At 39.1% G+C, this 22,960-nt stretch overlaps 1 protein-coding gene across 2 annotated transcripts; it reads left to right on the top strand.

The window, feature by feature from the left end:
• On the top strand, positions 1-22,786 carry LOC139456265 (RNA-binding protein FUS-like). Of its 2 annotated transcripts, XM_071237885.1 has the most exons (17): positions 1-77; positions 1,901-1,940; positions 2,470-2,518; positions 2,783-2,942; positions 3,089-3,211; positions 3,781-3,975; positions 5,047-5,092; positions 10,619-10,662; positions 12,799-12,837; positions 15,619-15,725; positions 16,101-16,230; positions 16,874-16,960; positions 17,445-17,495; positions 18,174-18,237; positions 19,542-19,636; positions 21,262-21,445; positions 22,548-22,786. In XM_071237885.1, exons 1-17 carry the CDS (start codon positions 65-67, stop codon positions 22,591-22,593), a joined length of 1,473 nt encoding a protein of 490 aa, XP_071093986.1. In that variant the 5' UTR covers positions 1-64; the 3' UTR covers positions 22,594-22,786. The 2 variants fall into 2 exon arrangements, with proteins under 2 accessions (XP_071093986.1, XP_071093987.1); XM_071237886.1 differs by lacking the exon at positions 10,619-10,662 and having other exon boundaries at positions 9-77.
• Positions 22,787-22,960: the final 174 nt, after the last annotated feature.

Here is a 22,960-nt window from a genome sequence, read left to right as displayed (position 1 = left end):
TCTTCAGCCACGCTCATTATCATAACTTCAGACTTGTGGCTGAGAAACACAACTGAACCTAACAATGGGAGACGCTCGTGAGTATTTTCTTAACATTTTGTATATAGTAAGTATGTATAGCAGTTTGATAATAACAGAGATGGATCAAGAGAATATCTTTGTATTAAGGCAAAAGTGCATGCTTCTCATTCTGAGCAAACCACGCTGTCGCCATTTTGGCAATGGCTTCCGCTAGCACACAACAAAAGCAAAATAGCATGACCAGTATATGCGAGCCATGAGATAGGATACAGTCATGTTATCTACTCCGATATTATGCTAGAATAACAATTCTTTGCACAACCACTAAATGCGTGGCGCTAAATGCAGAAATCCTAGCCCTAAAACGATTTCTTCACACGTAGTCAAATCATGGCTTCCTCGTGGCACAGAGCATGTGCAGTCGTCGGACTAGGCTAAAGCTATGTACATATTTACATTAAAAATGTAGAACGTACACATATCCATATCGGATCGCGATAGGTGTCCCAGATGTTTTTAAAGAATGTCCGCCCTGTTTAAGGAAGGCCTTCTCGAACTTGTTGTTTTTTTGCATTATGACGCATATTGAAACGTTACACATTCCAGTGGTAATTTAATGACTAGGCCTTCTTGGAAATTCCGTACTACGTATTTGGTACTAATTATTTTACCTGAAGACACAAACTTTGCTAATATTCCAAATTGTGGTATTTCTACTTATCTGATGTTTTATCAGTAGGAAACCAGGAATGATTCTGCATTAGCGAGGAAATCATAGTTCTTTTTTGTTCTGGTTAGATATCCAACATGAACTGGTCACTAATACGTAGTTACAATTCCATTTATGAGTAACTTTCTTATTGTCTGTTACAAGTCTTTTTAGGATGTTACTGCATTATCCGGAATTTAGTAAATTGGGATGTCTAATTGCCAACCAACATACCTCGACCTGAAGGTGATTTGTGTTGCAAATCCAATATACTGGCATTAACATTTTCATGAATTATGTAGCTCGAAGACAATGGTATAGTTAATCCATAACCTACCTCACAACTAACCCTAAGGATCGGTAAGAGGTGCTTGATCGGAAAGGGGTAACTAACCCTATTTATTGTTAACTGGTGCTTGATCGGAAACCCCAACACAACTAACCCTAAGGATCTTATCCATGATAAGAATACATTTTTAAAGTGAATCAGAAGATGACCCGTATAAACAATTAACATTCAGACATGCACTTTCGGTAAGCAATAATGCAAAAGTCAACATCACTTCAAAATGAAATAAATATGTTTACACATTATAGTTTTATACATCACTTTTCATCTCACACATTATAATTCTGTAGTGTATTTGCAAATTCTGCTCTAGTTAAGCACAAAATGTTATTTACTACAAGATACAATGTAGATACATTTCAGTTCTGCTCTGAGTGAACATTTCTGTGAAAATATTCTGTTCAATACAGCAGGGATTGAACTGTTGATGAAAGTATTGTTGGATGGTGCTGGAGAATGTGTGATGAGGCTTGCAGAGAAAACAGTGTTCAGAATAGTGCCACATGTTTTTCCTTATATGCTGGGAACAATCTTTCAAGTTATACAGTTATTTACATATTACTTTGGAAGATAAGTTGCTGTTTATCAATGACCAATAGACGTTGGATAGTAAAATGCAGAGAAGTACATCATGGTTCATCAGATGGTTTTACAGCTTATCCTGCACATGGCTTCATTTTATGTTGTCACTGGTTTGCCTTGTGCAAACAAAGCCATGTTCACTGATTTGTATTTTTTTACATTGACCCATGTCAAACCATGGTTCTCCTTCAGCAGTTTGTTAAATTTCACTGCTCACTGTTGAAATGTTTGTGTTCCAGCATACAGTTACGCTCCGCCTCAGGCTGCAGCACAAACAGGGTAAGTGATGTTTAACAAGTTACTGCTCAGCACATATATTCTGAATAAATGTAGCCAACATATTTTCAATATTGATCCCAGTAGGGGTAGAATTATTGATGTATCATATCATGCTGTGAAGTCGTTGATCAATATGGTAGAGTGCATTTTCCTTTCGTGTGTATATAAAGAAGAAATCATGATTCGGTATAAATGTCTTGATTCACTTAGGTGACGTGACTAGAGCATGTACATGTGTTTTTATTTGGCCTGTGCGGTTTACTTCCAATTGGAAGATGGCTAGTACTATACAAGCTTAACATAATCCATGTTGTCTTGATGTGACATGTCACCAGTTTACATGTCAATCACTGGATTTCTAGCCCGGACTCAATCATGTCAATTATTCAGACTGACGTCATGTAACTGGAATATTGCTGAGTGCATTCAGACATGCATTTCATCTGACATATATTAAAGTATTTCTAAAGGTTGGTATCTTATTAATGTGACTTTAATTTGCCAAGCTTACACTTCTATTACTTTGTAGATATGCAGCCTACGGCAGCTCAACAGAAACAAGCGCCTATGGGCAGCAGGTATGTATGCCTAATCCTACAAGACTTGTCACTTCCCAAGGTGGAAATCTGAAATATTCAAGTGTTCAACTTCAAGATTATTCTGTTGTACTTGATGGATGTTGAATCGTCTACACACAGTAGGTTAGAAATTCATCTAAAACCGAGTTTTCTGATGTGTGATTTGTTGTATTTATTACCAACCGCTAATCTTGAAAGTTACCTAATGCCATTGTCTGAAGCAAAACCACTTGCTACTTTTCTTACTTTATGGTTGGATTTCAGGCTAGCTATGGCCAGCAGAGTTACAGTGGGTATGACCAGTCATACTCCCAGTCAGCAGCACCTGCCCAGACCACCACCCCACAGACTGGATACGCACAGCAGACACAAGCCGGATATGGGCAGGCTGGATACGGACAGAGTGCATACGCACAACCAACAGGTATTTGTCAAACTCATAACAATGGATGTTATTGTGCTGCTGTTTGTTCCACATGCAATGGTTTGGTTTAATAGAAAATGTTATTGGAAAATGTTAGTACGCGTTTTCCGATACGTTATTGATGTTATCATGATTGTTTTTCGCAGCCCAGCCCACCAGTCCAAGTAGCGCTTATGGTCAGTACGGTCAGAGCAGCTATGGTCAGTCATCAGAAAGCAGTGGGTATGGCCAACAATCGTCTCAGGCACCATCATCCTATTCTCAGTCGGGTAAGAGTTACTTCTCAGTTGCCCTCTTAGATGTCTTAAGAGTTTCATTACTTCGATGTTACCCTTGAAGTTCGTGGTTGGACTAGGCCTTCAGCAATCCATGCTTGCCATAACAGGTGACTAATGGGGATATAGCATTGGATTGATATTTTAGTTGTTGCATGTCATCGTATCCCATTGCGTAGATCAATGCTCATGTCAATCTGGTTCAGACTTGATTATTTACAAACCGCCAAAATTGAAGTGGAATATCGATGAGTGTGACGTTAAACAAACAAAACAAAAACTTTGATGTCCCTACCAACTTCAGCTAATATGTTATGGTATTCCCGTTACACTGTTCAAAGCGATGTATGACCCAGCTCACTTGGGTTAGCCCTGTTGGTGCAGCCATGTAAAAGATTTTAACTAGCCCAACAGACACCTTTGACATTATCTAGTAACTATTGTTACTGTTGCTAAATCTTGATGCATATGGTTGTGTGACCCCAAACTTGTGGTACGAAGCGACTCTGGGAATCTTTCATTTAAAGCTCTGTATGTTCCATAACCAACATTTGTGCTTTCAGGCTATAGCCAGGGTGGTCAGTCTGCTTCATCAAGCTACCAGCCGTCCAGTGGTGGCTATGGTAGTGGACAGCAGAGCTATAGCACCCAATCATCAGGAGGGGGATACGGAAGCCAGTCATCCAGTAGTGGCGGCAGTGGCGGCTATGGAAGCCAATCTGGGGGATACGGCGACCAGTCATCTGGGGGATACGGAGGTCAGCCGTCATCCGGGGGCTACGGGGGTGGTCCTTCATCAGGGGGTTATGGGGGCCAACAATCGGGGGGTTACGGGGGCCAGTCAGCCGGGGGTTACGGGGGCCAACCTGGAGGTGGTTATGGCAACGAGTCTGGGTACCAGCAACAAGGAGGTTATGGATCCGGAAGAGGGGGCCGAGAGGGAGGTGGTTACCAAGGTAATTTAATAGTGGTGATAACTGTAGTAGACTTGTTTGTTGATGGGAAGGTCAGTTGTGGGAGGGGAGGGTGTAACATGGGACTACAACTGCTATAAATGTAGTGTGTAGTGTTCAACTACAGGACTGTCAGAAAATAACAAATGGTTGTGCATTAATCACTCTACTTTCTATTGATATTTGAATGATATTAAAACAACCATGCCATGGTTGTCTTTTTGCACCTTTCCGGTCATTTGAGATGATATGGATGTCATGTTGTGTTTATGTAAATATTATTTGAAGGCAAAGGTTTTAATATAAAGTGCACATTTGATAAAACCTAAGCCTTCCTTCATTTCAATGAAAAATGTTCAGTATTTTCCCCTTCAAAATTTGCTGGTTTTGTGTCATTTAACTTGTTTGTTTTGACATCTACCAGCCTGCTACGGTCTGGTGTTCGGACAGTCCTGTATGTGATAGTCATTTTGTGGGTCATGTTAACTGGACAGGGAGAATACATTTGTTTTGCATGCTGTTATCCATTGAGATTTTATTCACCATTCTGTTCTATTTTATAGTTGTTTGTTGAACTCTGAAAAGTTACTGTCATCCATTCAATTTTAAATTATCATGCTGTTTAATAAGACATTAAATCTAAGTTATGCGAACATATTTTTTTTATCACCAAATGACGATTCCAAATTGAACCATGACGACTGTTTTGAATAGTATACTATGGTAAATGACTAGTTAAGAGCTCATCTGAAATATACCTTGGCAGTTGAGAAATATGTTCTACAAGACAACACAACAAACTCATTGGATGTGCCTGTTCATAAGATGAATGGCAGCACCAGCCAGCTATAAAATGCTCGTCTGTTTGTGCTTCAGGTTCTGGTGGAAGAGACGGTGGCAGCAGAGGAGGGGGAGGATATGGGTAAGAATCTTTGTCCTCTTTGTAATATGATTCGTAGGATTTGCAGGATTGCTTAAACCCTTTTTAATCCTGGCGACAATGCTGCTATTTTGAACAAGTGAATTATCTTTAGGTAACTTTTAGCTGTGAACACTGATACATTTTAGTCCCTGGTTTCTATGGTGTATCGAAAAAATGTACAAACGTAAAAAAATTAACTAACCCTAGGATCACCATTAAGAATTATGGGACTACATAACTAGTAGCAGTGTCTAATTTCTGGAAAATATTTTTTTTGGTTCAATTTTTTAATTTTTTATGAAAGAAATACAAATAGTTTCAGATTGATTCTTATTATAGGACATTGACTAATGATTATACAACATGTCTCATATATTACAAGATAAGTTATTTGGAATATTCAAGAAATGTTGAAATCATGAAAGTCCTATATGATCAGATTCATGTCTCGACAAAATCACCATTTTATCTTGATGTTGGTTATTTCATCAGTTAATGGACATGTTTGATGGCATTAGTTGGTTAATGTCTGATCTTAGAATCAGTTACAGAAGTAATTAATATTCCAAGCAGTCCTGCAAGTCCTTGTTTTCTCCATTAATACACCATCACCATGTATGGAGATGGCATTGCTATGTATAGAAGTGTAAAGGGCAACTGCAATTGCAGAAAAGCAAGATTGTAACTACTGACAAAGATTGTATGTACCTATCAACAAGTATCAAGTTAAAGTAAAATTTTGAAAAGTGGTTTGTTGGCATGTATTTAATTGTAAAGGTTCACATCCAATGAAACGCATGACTTGAATGTTATCTGGTTATGACTTGATTCTGTGTTTCTCTTAATGTTTCTAGCAGGATTGTTAACATCAAAGTGTTAATCATTGGGTGAAAATCACTGGTGTACTTTTGATGGTGCTCACTGGACAGACAGTAATAAACACATAAAAACTAATACAAAAACTTTCACTGCCATGTGGCGGCTGAAGAGATAGTAAGGAATTAATAAAACAACAACTTAATGGTTCAACTAAAATATGCATGTGTGCTATTTGTGGAGACTGGTTGTTAAATCTGTGGGTTTCATGTTCTGAACACATGAGCAGCTGCCAAGGTGGTATGCCTAAAAGATCAAATGTTTTATTGAGCAGTATTCACAACAATGTGTGGTAATCATAGGTAACATAAACATGTTAAATTATGTTGCGTGACAATTCAGACATGAGTGGTTCAATTTTGTTCGTGAACAGTATTGATTCACATTAAATGAATTTGAGTCACAACAACCATGTTTTTCCAACATTTATATTTCGTTATTTTGATGCAGATATCCTGTTCTTCATAACCCCATTTGTCAGAAAGGGGAAACCAAAAGACTGGGTTCGATCCCTGTTCTGATGTTTCTAGGTTTGTCAGCACCATGCCCATGCACATGTTTGACCAACATGGTAAATGTTTTGGACCTGCTCCACTCTGCGATTTCCTCCCACATCTATCTGACAATCCTTGAAATACTGGTCAATGTTAAACCAAATTCAGTATTTGGCAGATGAATATACATGACTGCAAGTAACGTGGTCTGTTAGCTAGGGAGATCATAATAGAACTGCCAGAGGTTTGCAGAACCACTATGTGCTTAGCAGAAGTTCTGGTTCTAAAAATGCATGTGAATAATCTAAACATGAAATGAACCAGTTTGAAGTATGTATTGATGACCAACTGAAGTTGACTACCTGGAGTTTGAATGATGAAGATGCACAGATAAAACTTTTTATAAATTCGTTTTTATTGCTAATAAGGACTAAAATTATAAGCCAGGAGCCTGCTTCAACCAATACCTTAAGTATTTCAGTCCACAAATATATTTCTATAAAACAAAATGATATGTTTCACAAGATACAGGTCCCCCCATGAAGATCTGGTTAGTATTGTTTTTCCCCAGCCCATGCTTGTCGTAAAAGGGAACTAACAGAGAAAAGGCGATCAGGCTTGTCATTGTATCACAATCACTGGATTGTCTGGTCCATAGTCAATTCTTTAGTGACTGCCATCACAGCTTGAACATTGCTGAGGTCACTGTTACAGACAAAATAAAAGTTATAGGGTATTAAATCATTGCATGTATTGTTGGACACTTAGTCATTTGTCCGACAAAATCAAGCTGAATTTCTTCTGTAGTGTAAGAATAATACTAAAATCTCCTTTGCAAGTAGGGGCATTATTTTTTTCAGTTTTTCAGTTCATGGTCAAAGCAACATTTATGAAGTGTTGCAAATCTAGGGTGCAAATGAAATTCTGTCAATAACTAGTGGATAAAAGCCTGAGAATGAAGAAATTTGTATTGTCCAGATAAATGTCATGTTTGTTTACTATATACATAACAGGAAAAGGTTGAACAATTTAAATTAATGGTATATAAGAGTTGAACGGAGTGCATTGCACGTTTGTGGGAATTGTCACTGTTTGGTCTAGGTTCACGTAAGTGTGGTGAATTTTCAACATTTGGACCAAACAATGTAAACAATTGTAACCAGGTGACACTTGACAATCCTGAATAATGAATAATATATAGTGACATTGTCATAGGACAGTGTCATGCAGGTATACATTTAAACATATGGGGTAAATTGCTTTGGGCAGGTGCAAGGGATTTTTCCCTGAGTTGATACCAATTTGTCTATAGTGTATGGTCTATTTTCATGTTTAGAAATGAAGTGCTTTTAAGTATTTATAGGAATACTAAGAATGCTATTCCTAAAGCATTTATGAAAAAAGTGTTGATCCAAGTGATAACTGGTGTGTTGAAGAAAGATTGCAAAACATTTATGGAAATGATTTTCCAAAGGGAAAATTGGTGTGAACACGGTGTCAAAAATAAACCAATAAACCATAAACTAAAACTTTACCTGTCCAGTGAGTTATCTTTAAAAGTTCAAAGGGTTGAATATACCAACAAAAACTGAAATAAACAACTAAAAAAGCTGTTATACTGTGGCTCTGATTGTCTTGTACAGGTTGTGTTTAAGGGTTCTACTAGAGATCACCCAAGTGTTGTGTGATAGAAAGACATGTTCATATGGTGGTCATGACAAAGTTAATGCAAAGAGTTGACATGGTGTGATTTTTTCGAAGCAGCCGATGGAATTGTTCACAAAGGCAAATCCCAGTACCTCTCCTTGCCCTTAACATGACATGAATATTTTCTGCAACATTACAGATCCTTCAACTGATGTTTATGTATATGGAGTAGTTTTGATGGAACAGTTTGACATTAATCGTTCATAAATATAACATATTTGTTCCAAAATATTCTTTTCCTTCTTGCAAATACTTCAAATTGAGAAAAGGTAAAATTGAGCACACAAAAAACACAGGAAACATCTCAACTTTCGTAGTTTGTGGTTCCATGAGTTATTCCCCTTTTCTTCAGATTTAAGTCACATTCTTCAAGTTTGATACAACAAGGGAGTTCTCACTATATCATCTTACACACTGTCTCAAGACAATATGGGATGTTAGAATATGGAAGATGATGTCTTTCATATTGATATTTTCAAACCAGTTGAGCTCAGTCACTAAGGCATTTAAAGATATGAGAAGGCTTGCTGTAGGGATTATGTCCACCTACCTCATCGGTTGTTCAAGGTTTAAACTGAATGTTGTGGTCACAATGTGAGGCTGATCCTGAAAGACTGAATGTCATTGTTTGTAACAATCTCCTGATCTGTTAAGATACGGGGTAGAAAAGGTATTCAGCAACCTATGTTTGTCGTAAAAGGCGACTATGTTTGTAAGAGGTGACTAACAGGATCTGGTGGTCAGACTCGCCGACTTGGTTGAGGCATGTCATCAATCCCATTTGTGTGATCGATGCTCATGATATCAATCATTGTATTGTCTGGTCCAGACAGACTGCAGACTGGTGTCATATAGCTGGAATATTGCTGAGTGTGGCGTAAAACAACAAACCAAGCCAAATACAACAATCCTCTACTTTGTGAGTTTGAATAGGACCCCAACAACCTCAGCTTGTCATAAGAGGCGACTAACAGGCGGATTGGGTTTTGCTCAGTGACTTGGTTTATTGCATGTCATTGAAATAATGTCAATCACTGGTTTGTCTGGTCCAGATTTGATAATTCACATGCCTCAAGTAACTAGAAGACTGTAGCTGATTGATGTTACACAAAAAAACCGAAAGAACTGCAGTCAGGTTGACTAGATGTGTCCCCTGTACCATGGATGGCTAGATTGATGTTCACTCTGTTGTCCAGGCAGAGTCGTGATCAGCTACATATTAGCATAAAATATGCCAGCTGAATCACTCTTACCCAATTAATTTTTTAGTTACTTGCATACAAATATGCATAGGTATTCAATAACCCAATAGTATGTAAGGGTAAGATTTATGGAAGAACAACTTCTTTATTGCAATTAGGAGCAACGTTTCAGTGTAGATACTAAAACTGTTATCAATCAAGTGAAGAAGTTACCCAGTGGTATAGATAACTCTGTGCATAATTACCCAATGTTGCATTTTAAGCTTGCGTTCACATGTCTTCGCAGATTATTTCTTGTTGACTGAATGCAGACATTGTGTATACATGAACTCTACTGCTGTGGTTAATGCACAAGTGTACACCATCTCGTCTATTGAAACTTTGACAGCTTAGAAAAAGCCTACTCATCGGTTAATAAAACCAAATAGACTGGACTAATGAGTAAAAATATGTTGAATACCCAATGACAACTATATTGTTTGAATCGCTGATCCACGTTTGTCATCCATGCAGACTTTGTAAGACCCTATAATGGTCCATCTACACATTAGGTGTAGACATCATTAGTTCCAAAACCAGGTCACATTCTGTTATAGAATGGAGATTTGGGGAGAAATCAGCTACTGTTAACTGGTAACCATCTGTCATGGAACATGTTAAGTCGGTTTTAATTTTTTAATTTTTTTTAGATTAGGTAAAATTGGCTGCAAGTAGGTTTTAAGCAAATACAAGGGTACTAATACTTAATGACTCATTGATTTCAGAATACAAAGAATTATTGCAAAATCTTGTAATGTCATGGTGAGCACAGAACTATTCCAGCCTTTTGAGTTCTCGTGATTACATGAAATACTTCTAACAATGATGTAGAAAGTCTCCAAAATGATGGTATTCAATGGAGACAGGTTCTTGGTGTGTTCCAGCTGTTAATACAAATTTAGGTAGGAAATGGTTCAAAGAATATTTAATTAAGAAAAAAATAGGTTTCATGTTGCTCCACAATTGTGTGTGGTGGTTTGTACAGTGACATATCAGAGCCACAGCTAGGTAGGGGGTTAAACAATGCTTAAAAACTACAAACTGCTTTAGAGCAATGGTATTTGTGGCAATTGTCCACTGGGTGTTACAAAAATGCGAAAAAAAATCTGAAGGTTATACCCTACTTTGATGGTTGCTTACTGTCGATGCTGCATCGATACGCTGCCGAAGGTGCCGTCTAACAATGTCTGACCTATGAATGTTCACAGCGGCGGCAGTCGAGGAGGGTTCAACAAAGGTGGTTATAGTAGTGGTAAGTCAAGGACCGGGCTGTCTCAGCTTTGGGCACACAACTTTCTATTGTCTAGTAATCTGTAGTGGGAAGAGACACCTTGCGTTACACTCAACCACCTTGCCTTTGTATGTTTTTGTGTTTCTTGTTTCGTGTATTCTGAGTGATCAAATTTGAGAAGTGTGTACTGCTATGATCTAACCTAAACCTGTTCAAACATGGAGGGAAATATTCTGAATGTTGACGCGAAATATGGAAGAGGAGTGGAGGAACAAAAGGCCAAGGTCATAGGAGGAGAATGCAGTTGCAGGAAGTGTGGGATGAACAGACTGAGTGGAACTGACTTGGATGAATTGGGTGTTGCTGAAAAGATGTGTAAACACCATGTGTTCATTTAGGTTTGTCCACAATTTGGACACAGGGTTTTATGTAGCAGATTTCTTAACTTGACTTCATCTTGGAAGAAGACTAGTTGCCATGTGGGATATGTTCACAAAACCCATGGGTCTAAACAATAGACTCGATGCAGATTGTACAGCCAGGAACTTCAGCATCCATGTGGACACCTTGGCTCTATTCCTGTTGTAATAGAGACCACATGATCATTAGAGAAGTCTGCTGTGTGATGTATGGCCATCTTTCCAAGACAACTATTGTAGATTGGATTATGACAAGAACCAATGAATGGTCTGGAATATGCATGAGATAAATCTGTAACGCATTTGGAATTGGTGGTGTATGTGACAGAACAAGATTTGGGGATAAACTACTGGTCCTACGTGATGTACACTGTGATTTAAGACCCCATCAACCCTGATCATGGGTGAATACAATGTTTTATGTTTTTAGTAGGTCTCCTGGTGTCTAGAATATAATGCTGGAACCATGATATAGGAAAACCCGCATAGTGTCCAGAGCAACCATGGTTTTACAGACATACCTGTTTCCATCTCCAACATCACCTTGATCAACTGAAGAAGTTAATGACCTGTAGCATTCAAATATTTGTGTACTCCTGTTAAACATAGGGATACATGTACCCACTGTAGTTAGACTGACAGCTTATGACAAATGTTAACCAAAAACCGGTCAACCAAATATTTTGAGTGGTTGCAATGTAAGAGTGCTTAAACTGAGACAATCTGATTTGAAAGAGTCCTTGAAACTGAAGAGACTTAATTGAATTGTGTAGACTGCTCAAGTTGTTCAATGTAAAGAGCTGGTAATAATGACCTGAGGTTGTACACAGGTAAAGTAATATCGCTGTAGACCTGAAATGTGAACAATGTGTTGGTCTACTACAACTGTCATCATTCATCATGTCCAGTGGTGTAACCATCTTACGAAGAAATTGTGTGCAACAGTGCAACTTTATGACAACTGTCACGCAGGAGTCGGTACATGTTAACCTGAACACATGGGATTAAGTAAACCGAAGTGGTTGATTGAACTGCCAACTACACTATATTGAAGGTTGTCCCAGTGATGCAGAAAGCTGCACACAGGTTGACAGTTTAATACCACTTGCAGGGGATTCATATTTACAAGCTGGTGTGGACATTCAGGTAAAGGAATACAAAGGGTGCTCTAGGGTGAACGCTCACTCTAACTCTGGGACTCATTCCACAAAGCGATCTTAGCGATAAGATGATCGTAACTGCTGCACTATGCAAGACTTATGACAATCCTTGCCTTAAGATCAGTTTGTGGACTGGAGCCCTGGTTAACTACCACACTTGTTACTGTTTTTGTCCCTACATTGTGCATTGCCTTAGTTTTGCCTCAGCTTGTACCACTTTCCCGTGGGCTGTGTGAACATTAATATGCAAATAATGCCCAACTAGAGTAGGCTTGTATATGCTGGCCTGATTGGTGTTTCTTTACAAGGTTGTGACCTAAGGTAGAGGTAAACATGGGAAGTTGAACTGAAGATATTTTGGGTCTTGGGTTTTCATGGTTACAGTAGCTGAAAGGAAAGCTACACGTGTTTCATGTTTGGATACATGCGTGGTTGAACAATGAGGTTTTGGATATGGTGGATTTAGCATCCAGAGGGGTCAGCTTGTCTTCCACTGCTTGTGTGTCTGGTTTTGTTAGTTGCTGCAATGTACTGATCTCTACAGAGCCTTCATCCGAGTTTCTTCCTTTTCTCTGCAGGTGGAGGGGGAGGAGGAGGTGGTGGCAGATATGGATCTGGTGAGTCTTCAAATTTTGATTTTAACTGTTTCTTCTAGACCGAATCCGGGGTAGAATAGATCTTCTGCAACCCATGCTTGCTGCGAAAGGTGACTATGCTTGTCGTAAGAGGCGACTAACGGGATCTGTAGGTCAGGCTCACTGACTTGGTTGATGCATGTCATTGATCCCAAATGCATGAGCGATGCACATGTCATGAGACTGGATTGTCTGGTCCAGACTCAATTATTTACAGACTGCCGTCATACAGCTTGTATATATTGCTGAGTGCTGTGTTAAACAACAAACAAACCAAATCTTATAAACCTATAGTGGCGTCATCCTCTTGTTTTTACAGGGCCTTCATTTTGTTAATAAACTACCGTATATGACCGCGTATAAGCCAAATTTTGAGGACCAGAAAAAAGATTATGTAGAAAGGGGTCGGCTTACCCACGGGATACCCTTTCACGATAGTATTTTTCAGATCGTGATCCGACAGAAACATCGCATGAATGACTGTCCGATAGGTTACAACCCAAAAGTTTGGAATCAAGTTAAAATTATCAATAAAGTAATTATTATACACCAATGTTGTCATTATTAAAAAAATGTTACGCATATTACCACTTAAGATAATAAGTTTTCAATTGTTTATCGTTCTTCATAAACTCCACAATCTTTACATTTAACAATATATAATTCCCAGATGAACTCGCCATAGCTACTACAGGTATGTACGTTTTGCAAAAATAAAAAATTGATAGTGAACAAGTATCTACCTTTATTGAAAGGGGCAAATAAACAACTGTAGCGGCGAGTTGTTCCGTTCGCCATTTCCAAAAACATGTGATCAGCTGTTTCCTATGACGTCACAGACGGTGACCACTGTGATTGCTTCCTGTTGTTTAAAAAGCAACACGGTACACAAGGAAATGAGCACTGATGATAACGGGCCGATTGGTATTGTTATGTTGTTTACACAAACACTTTCAAGTTGTGTGTGCTTACCGATCGTGTTGGGAGTAGGGGCTTAATTCTTTTGTTTTCAAGAGATTAGTTTAATAAACTGGAAAAGCCTGTGAGTAAGTGATGGTCATTTAATTTGTTCATAGTTTATTTAATTCAATTGGATTAAACTACGATAGTGGTGGCAATGTTTGAAGTGGAATTGAAGTAAATTGGTGAGTTACTGCATAGGTGTATAAAAGTTGGAATATTTTTATTGACTATCCCTCAAAATCCCAGAAATAAGCTTAAACTTACCCATCTCAAAATCAGAAATTAAAAGTGTAAACAAGCAAAAAATCACAAAAAAATGGCATAGCCTATGTCTCAACTCAAATAGCAAAATCAAAAAAAGTGCTCAGCAAACCACTAACCAAACCAAAAATTCTCCATCCATCAAAAAAAATCGATAGAGTAATGACTAAACTCCAAACAGGACACACCAACCTAAATAACCACCTAAAAAAATTTAAAAAAACACACTACAGGTAACTGCCCACACTGCAAACAACTATAAACCCCAGAACACGCACTCATCCACTGCACACACTACCTAACACATCGAACCGCATTACAAACCACCCTCAATCTAAACAAGGCTCTCACTCTAGAAGCAATACTAAACCCACAAAATAAACTAGAAAACATCAAGGCCTTAGGCGTATTCTTAATCAAAACGGAACTAATAAAACGCATCTAAAAACACAATAACCTACCAAATCAAAACCACATAAACAAACATCCACCATACCCAGCTCCCTTAGTTCTCCTCCCCAACCCCATCGGCATCTATTCCAAATCTTAAAATTCCCAAATTCTATGTAAGCAACCCCTAAAGCCCCCTCTTGGGTTGCAAAGGCCACTTTCGCCCCTTTCGGAAACACATTAAATGGCCTGGCCGGGCCCGTGTGCGAAATACGCATCAGTCGGAAAGCGCACGTTAAATCTCGTTAGTATTGACTGGTATTCTCATCATGAGTTCAAAACGATAATGCCACGCTTACGATGCTGCATTCAAACTGCGAGTCGTCTCTGTTGCTGAGTCGACAAACAACAGTGCGGCTGCACGACAGTTAGAAATTAACAAGAGGCAAGTTAGAAATTGGAGGAAAGAAAAGACGGCACTTACAGAAATGCCGAAAACCAAGAAAGCTAGACGGTTTGCCATATCAACATACAGTAAACTAGAGGATGTCCTGTATGAGTGGATAACAGAACAAAGACCAGAAATGTTTCGCTAACGGGCATTGACGGTTTACAAGGCGAAGAAACAGGAATTCGACCTCCCAACCATGATTAAGGCATCATTAATTACGTTTTTCATCTTATATTATTGAATATCTGCGACTACCGCCACATGTCTTCGACATAGACGCAGACCGACTTGGCAGTGTTTTTTGCCTTGCACTTCCTGGTTCGGCTTATCTGCGGGTCATATCATTTTCTTTCGTATTTCGATGGTCAAGTTAACACCTCGGCTTATCTACTGGGTCGGCTTATCCGCGGTCATATACGGTACAAAGGTAGTCGAGATTTCTGTTGTTCTGATGTTTATCAGCATTTTGAACCACGCACGCACACACGCACACGCACACGCACACACACACAGGATTTTAATCTTACATGTCAATGACTTCAGGCTTCTGGTACTTATTACCCTGCCTGACGCTTGGCATTAAGGGGATAAAACAAGGAGTGGTCGTCTCAGTCAGTATACTGTGTCTCTGTGAAATGTCAATGTATTTGTCGTAGGCAATGGTGTGTGAATTCTGTGAAAATGTTGATTTCTTTCAGATCGTGAGATGGAGACACAACATGATACGATCTTCGTGTCTGGCATGGGAGAAGATGTGGTAGAAGAAGCATTGGTTCAACATTTCGGCAGCATCGGTGTCATTAAGGTATGCGGCACTGTTCATCTGTAAACTGAAACGCCCTTCAATATCATGTTCAAATCTGTTGGGTATGAAATAACAAATCATAACTGACCTCCTGGGCTCTGTTCTCCAAAGTGATGAAACTGCTACAATCAGACGATGTTGTGAGGCTATGTATTTAGGCTATGTATTGGAGTTGCAATCATGTTACCACTAAGACTGCTTTGTAGAAGGGCCCAGCTGATTTGCTCTGATAGTAACAGCAGCAAATCTGGCATATTTACATCAATGCTTGAACATACTCTCTGATCTGATGCTGAAACATTGTCTGTAGGTAGACAATTTCTTGCGACAACTTATTTACTTGAATTATTATATGTTCATAACTGTTCTTCTCAGACTGACAAGAGAACAGGAAAGCCCAAAGTGTGGATCTACAAAGATAAGGTGTCTGGCAAGCCTAAAGGAGAAGCTACTGTGACGTTTGATGATCCTTCTACAGCCAAGGCCGCGATTGACTGGTTTGACAGTAAGCACTGACGAATATCGAACACTGCATGTAATATAACCCTAGTTGGGCCTTGCACCATAATTATGTGCTGGCAGATTGTGTGCTGATCAATAACATGGACAGTTGCACATGCTATCAACATCTAGTTTCCTAGCAACAGAATCACTTCTCTACAGGATGCATTGTCATGATTACGGTTTTTAAGAAAACAAGAACTGGTTCTCAGGCAATGGCATTGGAAAATATGGTGCAGGGGGTGGGGTTGTTTTGTTTTTGTTTGAACTGGTATGTAACAAAATAAGCAGTTGTGTACAATCAAATCAACCTGGGAAAGGACCTTGCTTCATAATTGTATTCTTTGATGTGTAATATACTGGAAAAGGAGAATACAATGTATTGTTGAAAAGGCCATGTTACAGATGTCAAGCAGTTCGTGTTGTACTATTTATAACTGAAAGGACACATAGTTTCACAAATTCTAAATCTTGTGAAAATCAACTTACCTGGGTTTTATTTGCATAATTTTCAATTTACATCCTTATGATGTAGTTGATTGATTAATGAACAGCAGTTGTTGTTGTTGTTTTCATTTTTTGCCAAGTGAAATTATTACAAAATCTGAAAATGAATCATGCTAAAGTTTCTACAAAATCTATTTCAGAGAAAGATTTCAACGGGAAGACCATCAGTGTTGAATTAGCCCAGAGACCAGTTGGAAACTTTGGTGGTCGTGGTGGCAGCCGAGGAGGTATTACATCTTTCTTTGTATATGTGCATTAGAACACAGTTGAAAGTAAAGTGTCACTAGTGTGTGTTCTCTGCCTTGATGGCATGAACTATTCATACCTATACTTTCAAATAACTTTCATATTTTTGTATATACAAACACTGAAGTTATGTCAGGGATTCTGAGTTATTTTTCCAGCAACCTATACCGGTCATAAGAGGTCATAATGGATCATTTGGACTCTCAGTACTTTGTTGATTGTGTTGGTCATACCTCCAAGGTGTGGATCATTGTTCACAACATCGATCACTGGATTGTCTGGTCAAGTGTCCTCTTATTTACAGGTTGCCGTCATAAAGCTTTAATATTGCTGAGTGTTAAATAAACAGAAAAAACTGTTCATCAAGTCCTTTTAATATTCATATTGTAAATTGAACATGTAAGTGAAATGTTCCTTGACTTCACCATGTACACCATGTTCACCTTGTTGCCAATGTGCTTGCAGGTGGTGGCCGTGGGGGCGGCGGCGGTGGTGGCGGTCGTGGAGGACCCCGGGGTAAGCCTCACTTCATGTTCAGAAGGAATTAATTCAGGAAATAGCCAAAGCAATATGCTGCAGTTTGATGAGTAACTTTCAAATACCAAATAGTTATCCTTTGTGGGAATTAATCGGCAGTGTTCGACAGGCATCATCCCAATGAGAAAGACCTGCATTACACATATTGTATCACGGGGAAGAAATTATCATTGTTAGCTTTGTTGCAGTATCTGACACCTGTCATGTATAAACAATCATATGATTTGCTTATGCAAACATGAACACAGTTTTGTGTCCGCATTTAGCAAAATAGAAAATTATAGTCGTAGGGTTTTTTACTGAAGAAAAATTGAAAAAAAAAAGTCAAATCTTTGAGACGCCCATTCATGAATTTGGTATGGAGCAAATTTCAACCTTGCTGTTAAGATGGTTGGGCAATGACTTTGTGTTGCTTTTTGACTGAAATAGGAACTTAATGTCTTTTGAATGTGCATTAAGCACAAATCAAATTCACTCGCAGGATAATTTGTAAATATTTCCGAACAAACACCATGCTGAGAGTAAAGATCACCAAGTAGTTTGTAGTTCTTGTTTTAAGAAATGACCCCACTTTTGTCAACTTGAATGTTCCATCAGAAGAGGTAACTTTTCAGTTATTGAATTTTGTTAACCATAATATTGTTGATCTTTTTGCAGGAGGCGGCATGGGAGGTGGCGGCGGTGGTGGTGGCAGACAGGGAGACTGGGACTGCCCCAACAGGTACTTGTTTGTATACACAATACTTCTGTCAGAGCGTGGTCTCAGCTTTACTTTAGCAGTATATCGTTTTATCATTAAAGTACTCATGGAAATGAAAAAAACCTGTTTTGCTGGATTTAATAATCGACACAAAGCATTACGTAGATGTAAATAAGAAATAACAAAACAACTGGAAAAGTACTAGTCTGGTTTTGCTAGTTTTATCTCAGTGCACAATACAAAATGTACTTTACAGGAGGTAATTTGTAGGCACTTTCAACATCCAAATTGACATGACAGAAACAGGCTACAGGCATTATGCAAATTAGCCTGGAAAAAAGTTATCAAAACAATAAAAATAACAGCTATGGTTATGTACATAATAATAATGACATGTAAGTTGTTGTTTGAGAAGGGAATGTTACTTTTACGTTCTGATATTTTGACGATGATTCACTGTCCCACAATGCCACTCACAAATCACTTACCACTCACAGGGGGCACAGGTGGCCCAGTCGTCTAAGGCAGAGTTGCGTCCCTTGGGCGCGCCAGAAACCTGTGATTGTGGGTTCGAATACCGGCTGCCCCCATTATGTTTCTAGGTTTGTCAGCACCATACCTGTGCTCGTGGGTTTCACTGAAGTGGTAAACGTCTGAGACCTGCATCACTTCGGGCTTTCCTCCCACATTAAGCTGACACGCCGTGATATAACTTGAATACTGTTAAAAGCGGCGTTAAACCCAACGCACTCACTCACTCACTAACCACTCACAAATCACGTGCACATGGGTTTCAAGCACCTGTTTTCACCTGTTTTCACCTGTCGTCAAGATGTCATAGGTCATGGACATTCACCTTGATCTACTAACACCTGGTTATGCTCAGTTTCACAATAGTCTGTTTTGTTCATATTTTTAGACACTTTTACATGTAAAAAGACATAAAAACCTTTGATACGCTGTATTTGTGCCAAGGCCCAATTAGTACTAATTGAGCTATTGAATATTTGAATATTTATATGTTTTGTATATTAACTGCATTTATTTAAAATCTGAGATCGAAAAAAGATTTTTTTTCATTTCCGTGAGTACTTTAAGCCAAATGTTCTTCATGCGTTGTTAGACATTAATTACTTTTATATCCATGAGAATGAGTATGATGCTGACATATTATGGATATAAACGGGAATGATCTTGGGAGATGTGGTGCCTTGGAAAGCATGGCGTCTCGTTTCAACACAAATGCTTCAGCGGTGACGGTTGAGATTGTTCTATGGTATGACACCGTTTGAATAAATGACACGTGGACGTCTTATCTGTTTCAGTGACTGTGGTAACAACAACTTTGGCTGGAGACACAACTGCAACTTGTGCAACACTCCCAAACCTGAAGGCATGGGAGATGACGATGATGATAGAGGTAAGGGCTATAGAAGAGATCACCACTTTACATTTTATTTTGCTCTTGGTAGTGAAGGGGTAAAGTTCACAGTAGCATCCATGGTCTAGTGGAGAGAGCATCTGCCTGCAGAGAATAAGGTCGGGGGTTCAATCCCCAGACACATCATACTATAAGTTGGTACTCCTTACAACCCATGATGATTCCGGGGTAGAATAGGTCTTCAGCAACCCATACTTGGCGTAAAAGGCGACTATGCTTGGCGTAAAAGGCGACTATGCTTGGCGTAAAAGGCGACTATGCTTGGCGTAAAAGGCGACTAATGGGATCGGGTGGTCAGACTCGCTGACTTGGTTAATACATGTCATCGATCCCAATTGCGTGGATAGATGCTCACGATGTCAATCACTGGATTGTCTGGTCCAGACTCAATTATTTTAGAGACCGCCTTCATATCGATGGAATATTGCTGAGTGCAGCGTGAAACAAGCAAAGAAATGGTATTTCTTACCCTGACTGGCGTTCGGCATTGAGGGGGTAAAATAAGGACTGGCCAGAATACTGCATCTCTCAGTGGGGTATCCATGTTGAGAGAGAGAAAGAGAGAGAGAGAGAGACACACAGACACACACACACAGAGAGAGAGACACACACAGAGACACACACACACACACACAGACAGAGTGTTAAACCCCTTTTTGGGATCAAGCCAAAACTAATCATAATCTTGTCCATCTGTTGCTACTATTTTCTATTGTCATACATGTCACTATTCCTCTTTTCAAATGACACAATTCTAAGAAAATAGACATACTATCAATTTATGACTCCATGAAGATACTGCTCAGAATTGTACTTCAGCAACCCATGTTAGGATCAAGAGCACGGTATCATGTGGTCAGGCTTGCTGATTTGATTGATTGATGTCATCGCATCCCAATTGCCTGGAACCATGTTCATTTCAATCACTGCATTGTCCTGTCCAGAGTTGATTATTTACAGACCTGTCATATTGCTGAGTGCGGCCTTACAGATTTGATGTTGTAATACAGTCTGTTACTTTAGCTACAAGTCTGAATCCAGTCTCGTAACATTCAGATCAGTCTAGAAAGCTCAGCTAATACGTGTTATAGACCATATGATAACACTGAAAAATTATCAAAAAATTATGCCAAGCGCCAAGTTAAAATCAGAACTTTTTGTCCCAGACTAGTAATAGGAAAGAATTGGGTGGTCCTTTACATTGAATAGTATGTGATGAGGACTAATTCTCTGGTAGATGATGCAGTCACTTCCTTATGTAATATGTGGTTGGGATCGCATCCAGGTTATATCACAACAGAATAATCAAGAATGAAACCCTGAGTACATTTCTTGCTGTTGCTGAACTGAGATGGTCTGTCTATGCATCTGTGTTGGGTACCCAGCAAGATGTTTTTTATGATAGAAAGTTTTGTAGAAGAGTTTTGTAAGTTCATTGTTTTATCCCCCACAAGATCCCGTTTGAATGTATTAAAACAAACCTGACATGTGTACAGTAAACTATTGCATTGTCAGTATGCTCTCGTTATTGCTGGAATGCATTGATCATTCAACTGCACTGGTGTATTTTTTTAAGATTTTTTCATAATTTCATAACTTTTCAGGCCGTGGACGTGGTCGTGGTGGTTTTGGCCGTGGAGGACCAGGTGGACGTGGTGGTCCCCGGGGTGGGCCCAGAGGAGGCGGGTTCGGAGGAGGACGTGGAGGTGGACCAGACAGAGGACGCGGCGGATTCAGGGGTGGTATGCGGGGCGGACCAGACCGGGGCAGAGGAGGTCGGGATGGACGGTTAGTGAGACTAAGATGGGAATCATAAGAGAATTCCTGATTTGTCACCACCTTGAGACAATGGATCAATCATGAGTCAATGTTGTGTAATGCTGCGGTCAACAGTGGTCCAGTTGTGGCCTGTAAATACTTGTTGAGTCCAGTCGGTCCAGCCAAACTAAATTTAAGGAAGAGGTGCAGTACAAAGTTGGATTTTGATATGTGGATGTGTTGAACTTAGAATGTTTTGTTAAACTTTTCTCTGACCTATAACTTAAGAACTGCTACATGGATTCTTTCTTATAAGTGAGGTGAAGTGCAAAGTTTGAATTTGATATCTGAATATATTTTCTGAAAAGAATTAAAAAAAATATTTTGAACTTCAAGAGATGTTCTATTTTTGGACATTAGATTTTCGTTATAATATCAATTGTATTTTGTTATAGAATGGTTGTTTCAAATTGTGATCTTCAGACAGTATTTAGCAATAATTTACTAGTTTTGACTGATTGAATGACTGGCGCAGTGGAGAAATTATATTGCATTTTTAAATTTGTGTCGGCTATTGAGGTTTTCTGCATCAACGCAGACCTTGTTGGGATTCATAATCTTGCTGTTTTGACAGAACATTTTGTAACTAACAATGCAACAAACTCTAAAAGCCGTTTGCCCTTAATTGACACCTTATCTCGGCATTCCCTGCATTAATGTCATGATGTACAGTATATAATATGGCGTACTTGTGCATTAGGCTTTCGGTTTTTGAAGTTACCTTGGATATTGAAGTTGACAGGTATTTACGTCTAACCAACATATATTCTGCTTGATAGGTCTTCCTCTTTAATAATATGCTTGTCGTAAAAAGCGACTAAGAGGATCGGGTGGTCAGACTCGCTGACTTGGTTGATACATGTCATCGATCCCAATTGCGTGGATCGATGATCATGATATTAATCACTGGAATGTCTGGTCCAGACTCGATTATTTACAGACCGCCGTCATATAACTAGAATATTGCTGAGTGCGGAATAACAACAAACCAACCAATCCTCTTGAATACCTATTATTTTCCCTGTCCCAGTGGAACAAACGAGCAGCCACTAATTATACATTTCATTTTCAGAATGGACCGAGGAGACAGAGGCGACCGGCGACCCAAACCATACTAGAAGTTACTCATCTGCCGGCTAGAAAAGTCGTCTTCAGAGAAGAGCATTTTAGCCATCATCTCATTTTAAGTGTTCATCATCCATCCTTTTACTCTTGACAATTTGTTTACCTTGCTTGATCATGAATAACATGTCCATCTCCATTGACTTTGTTGTAACATGTAATGTCATTAAATTTGTACAGTAAAACTATTGTCATTGTGTTTGTTCTGTGTACCATGAGTGAGTGAGTTGGTTTCACGCTGCTTTTAACAGTATTCTAGTTATATCACGGCATGTCAACTTAATGTGGGAGGAAAGCCCGAAGTGATGCAGGTCTCAGACATTTACCACTTTTGTGAAACCCACGAGCATGGGTACAGTGCTG

The sequence above is a fragment of the Haliotis cracherodii genome, unplaced genomic scaffold (assembly GCF_022045235.1).
Source record: "Haliotis cracherodii isolate W230 unplaced genomic scaffold, xgHalCrac1.p SCAF_11, whole genome shotgun sequence".
Lineage (NCBI taxonomy): Eukaryota > Metazoa > Mollusca > Gastropoda > Lepetellida > Haliotidae > Haliotis > Haliotis cracherodii.
The sequence above is the reverse complement of the archived record's forward strand: the minus strand, read 5'-3'. Positions and strand labels throughout refer to the sequence as shown.

Bases quoted from the DNA above. Each gene is read 5' to 3' on its own strand.
- LOC139456265 (XM_071237885.1), top strand. The intron at 12,838-15,618 runs GTGAGTCTTCAA...GATTTCTTTCAG, and splicing joins TGGTGGCAGATATGGATCTG to ATCGTGAGATGGAGACACAA. The intron at 16,231-16,873 runs GTAAGCACTGAC...AATCTATTTCAG, and splicing joins CGCGATTGACTGGTTTGACA to AGAAAGATTTCAACGGGAAG.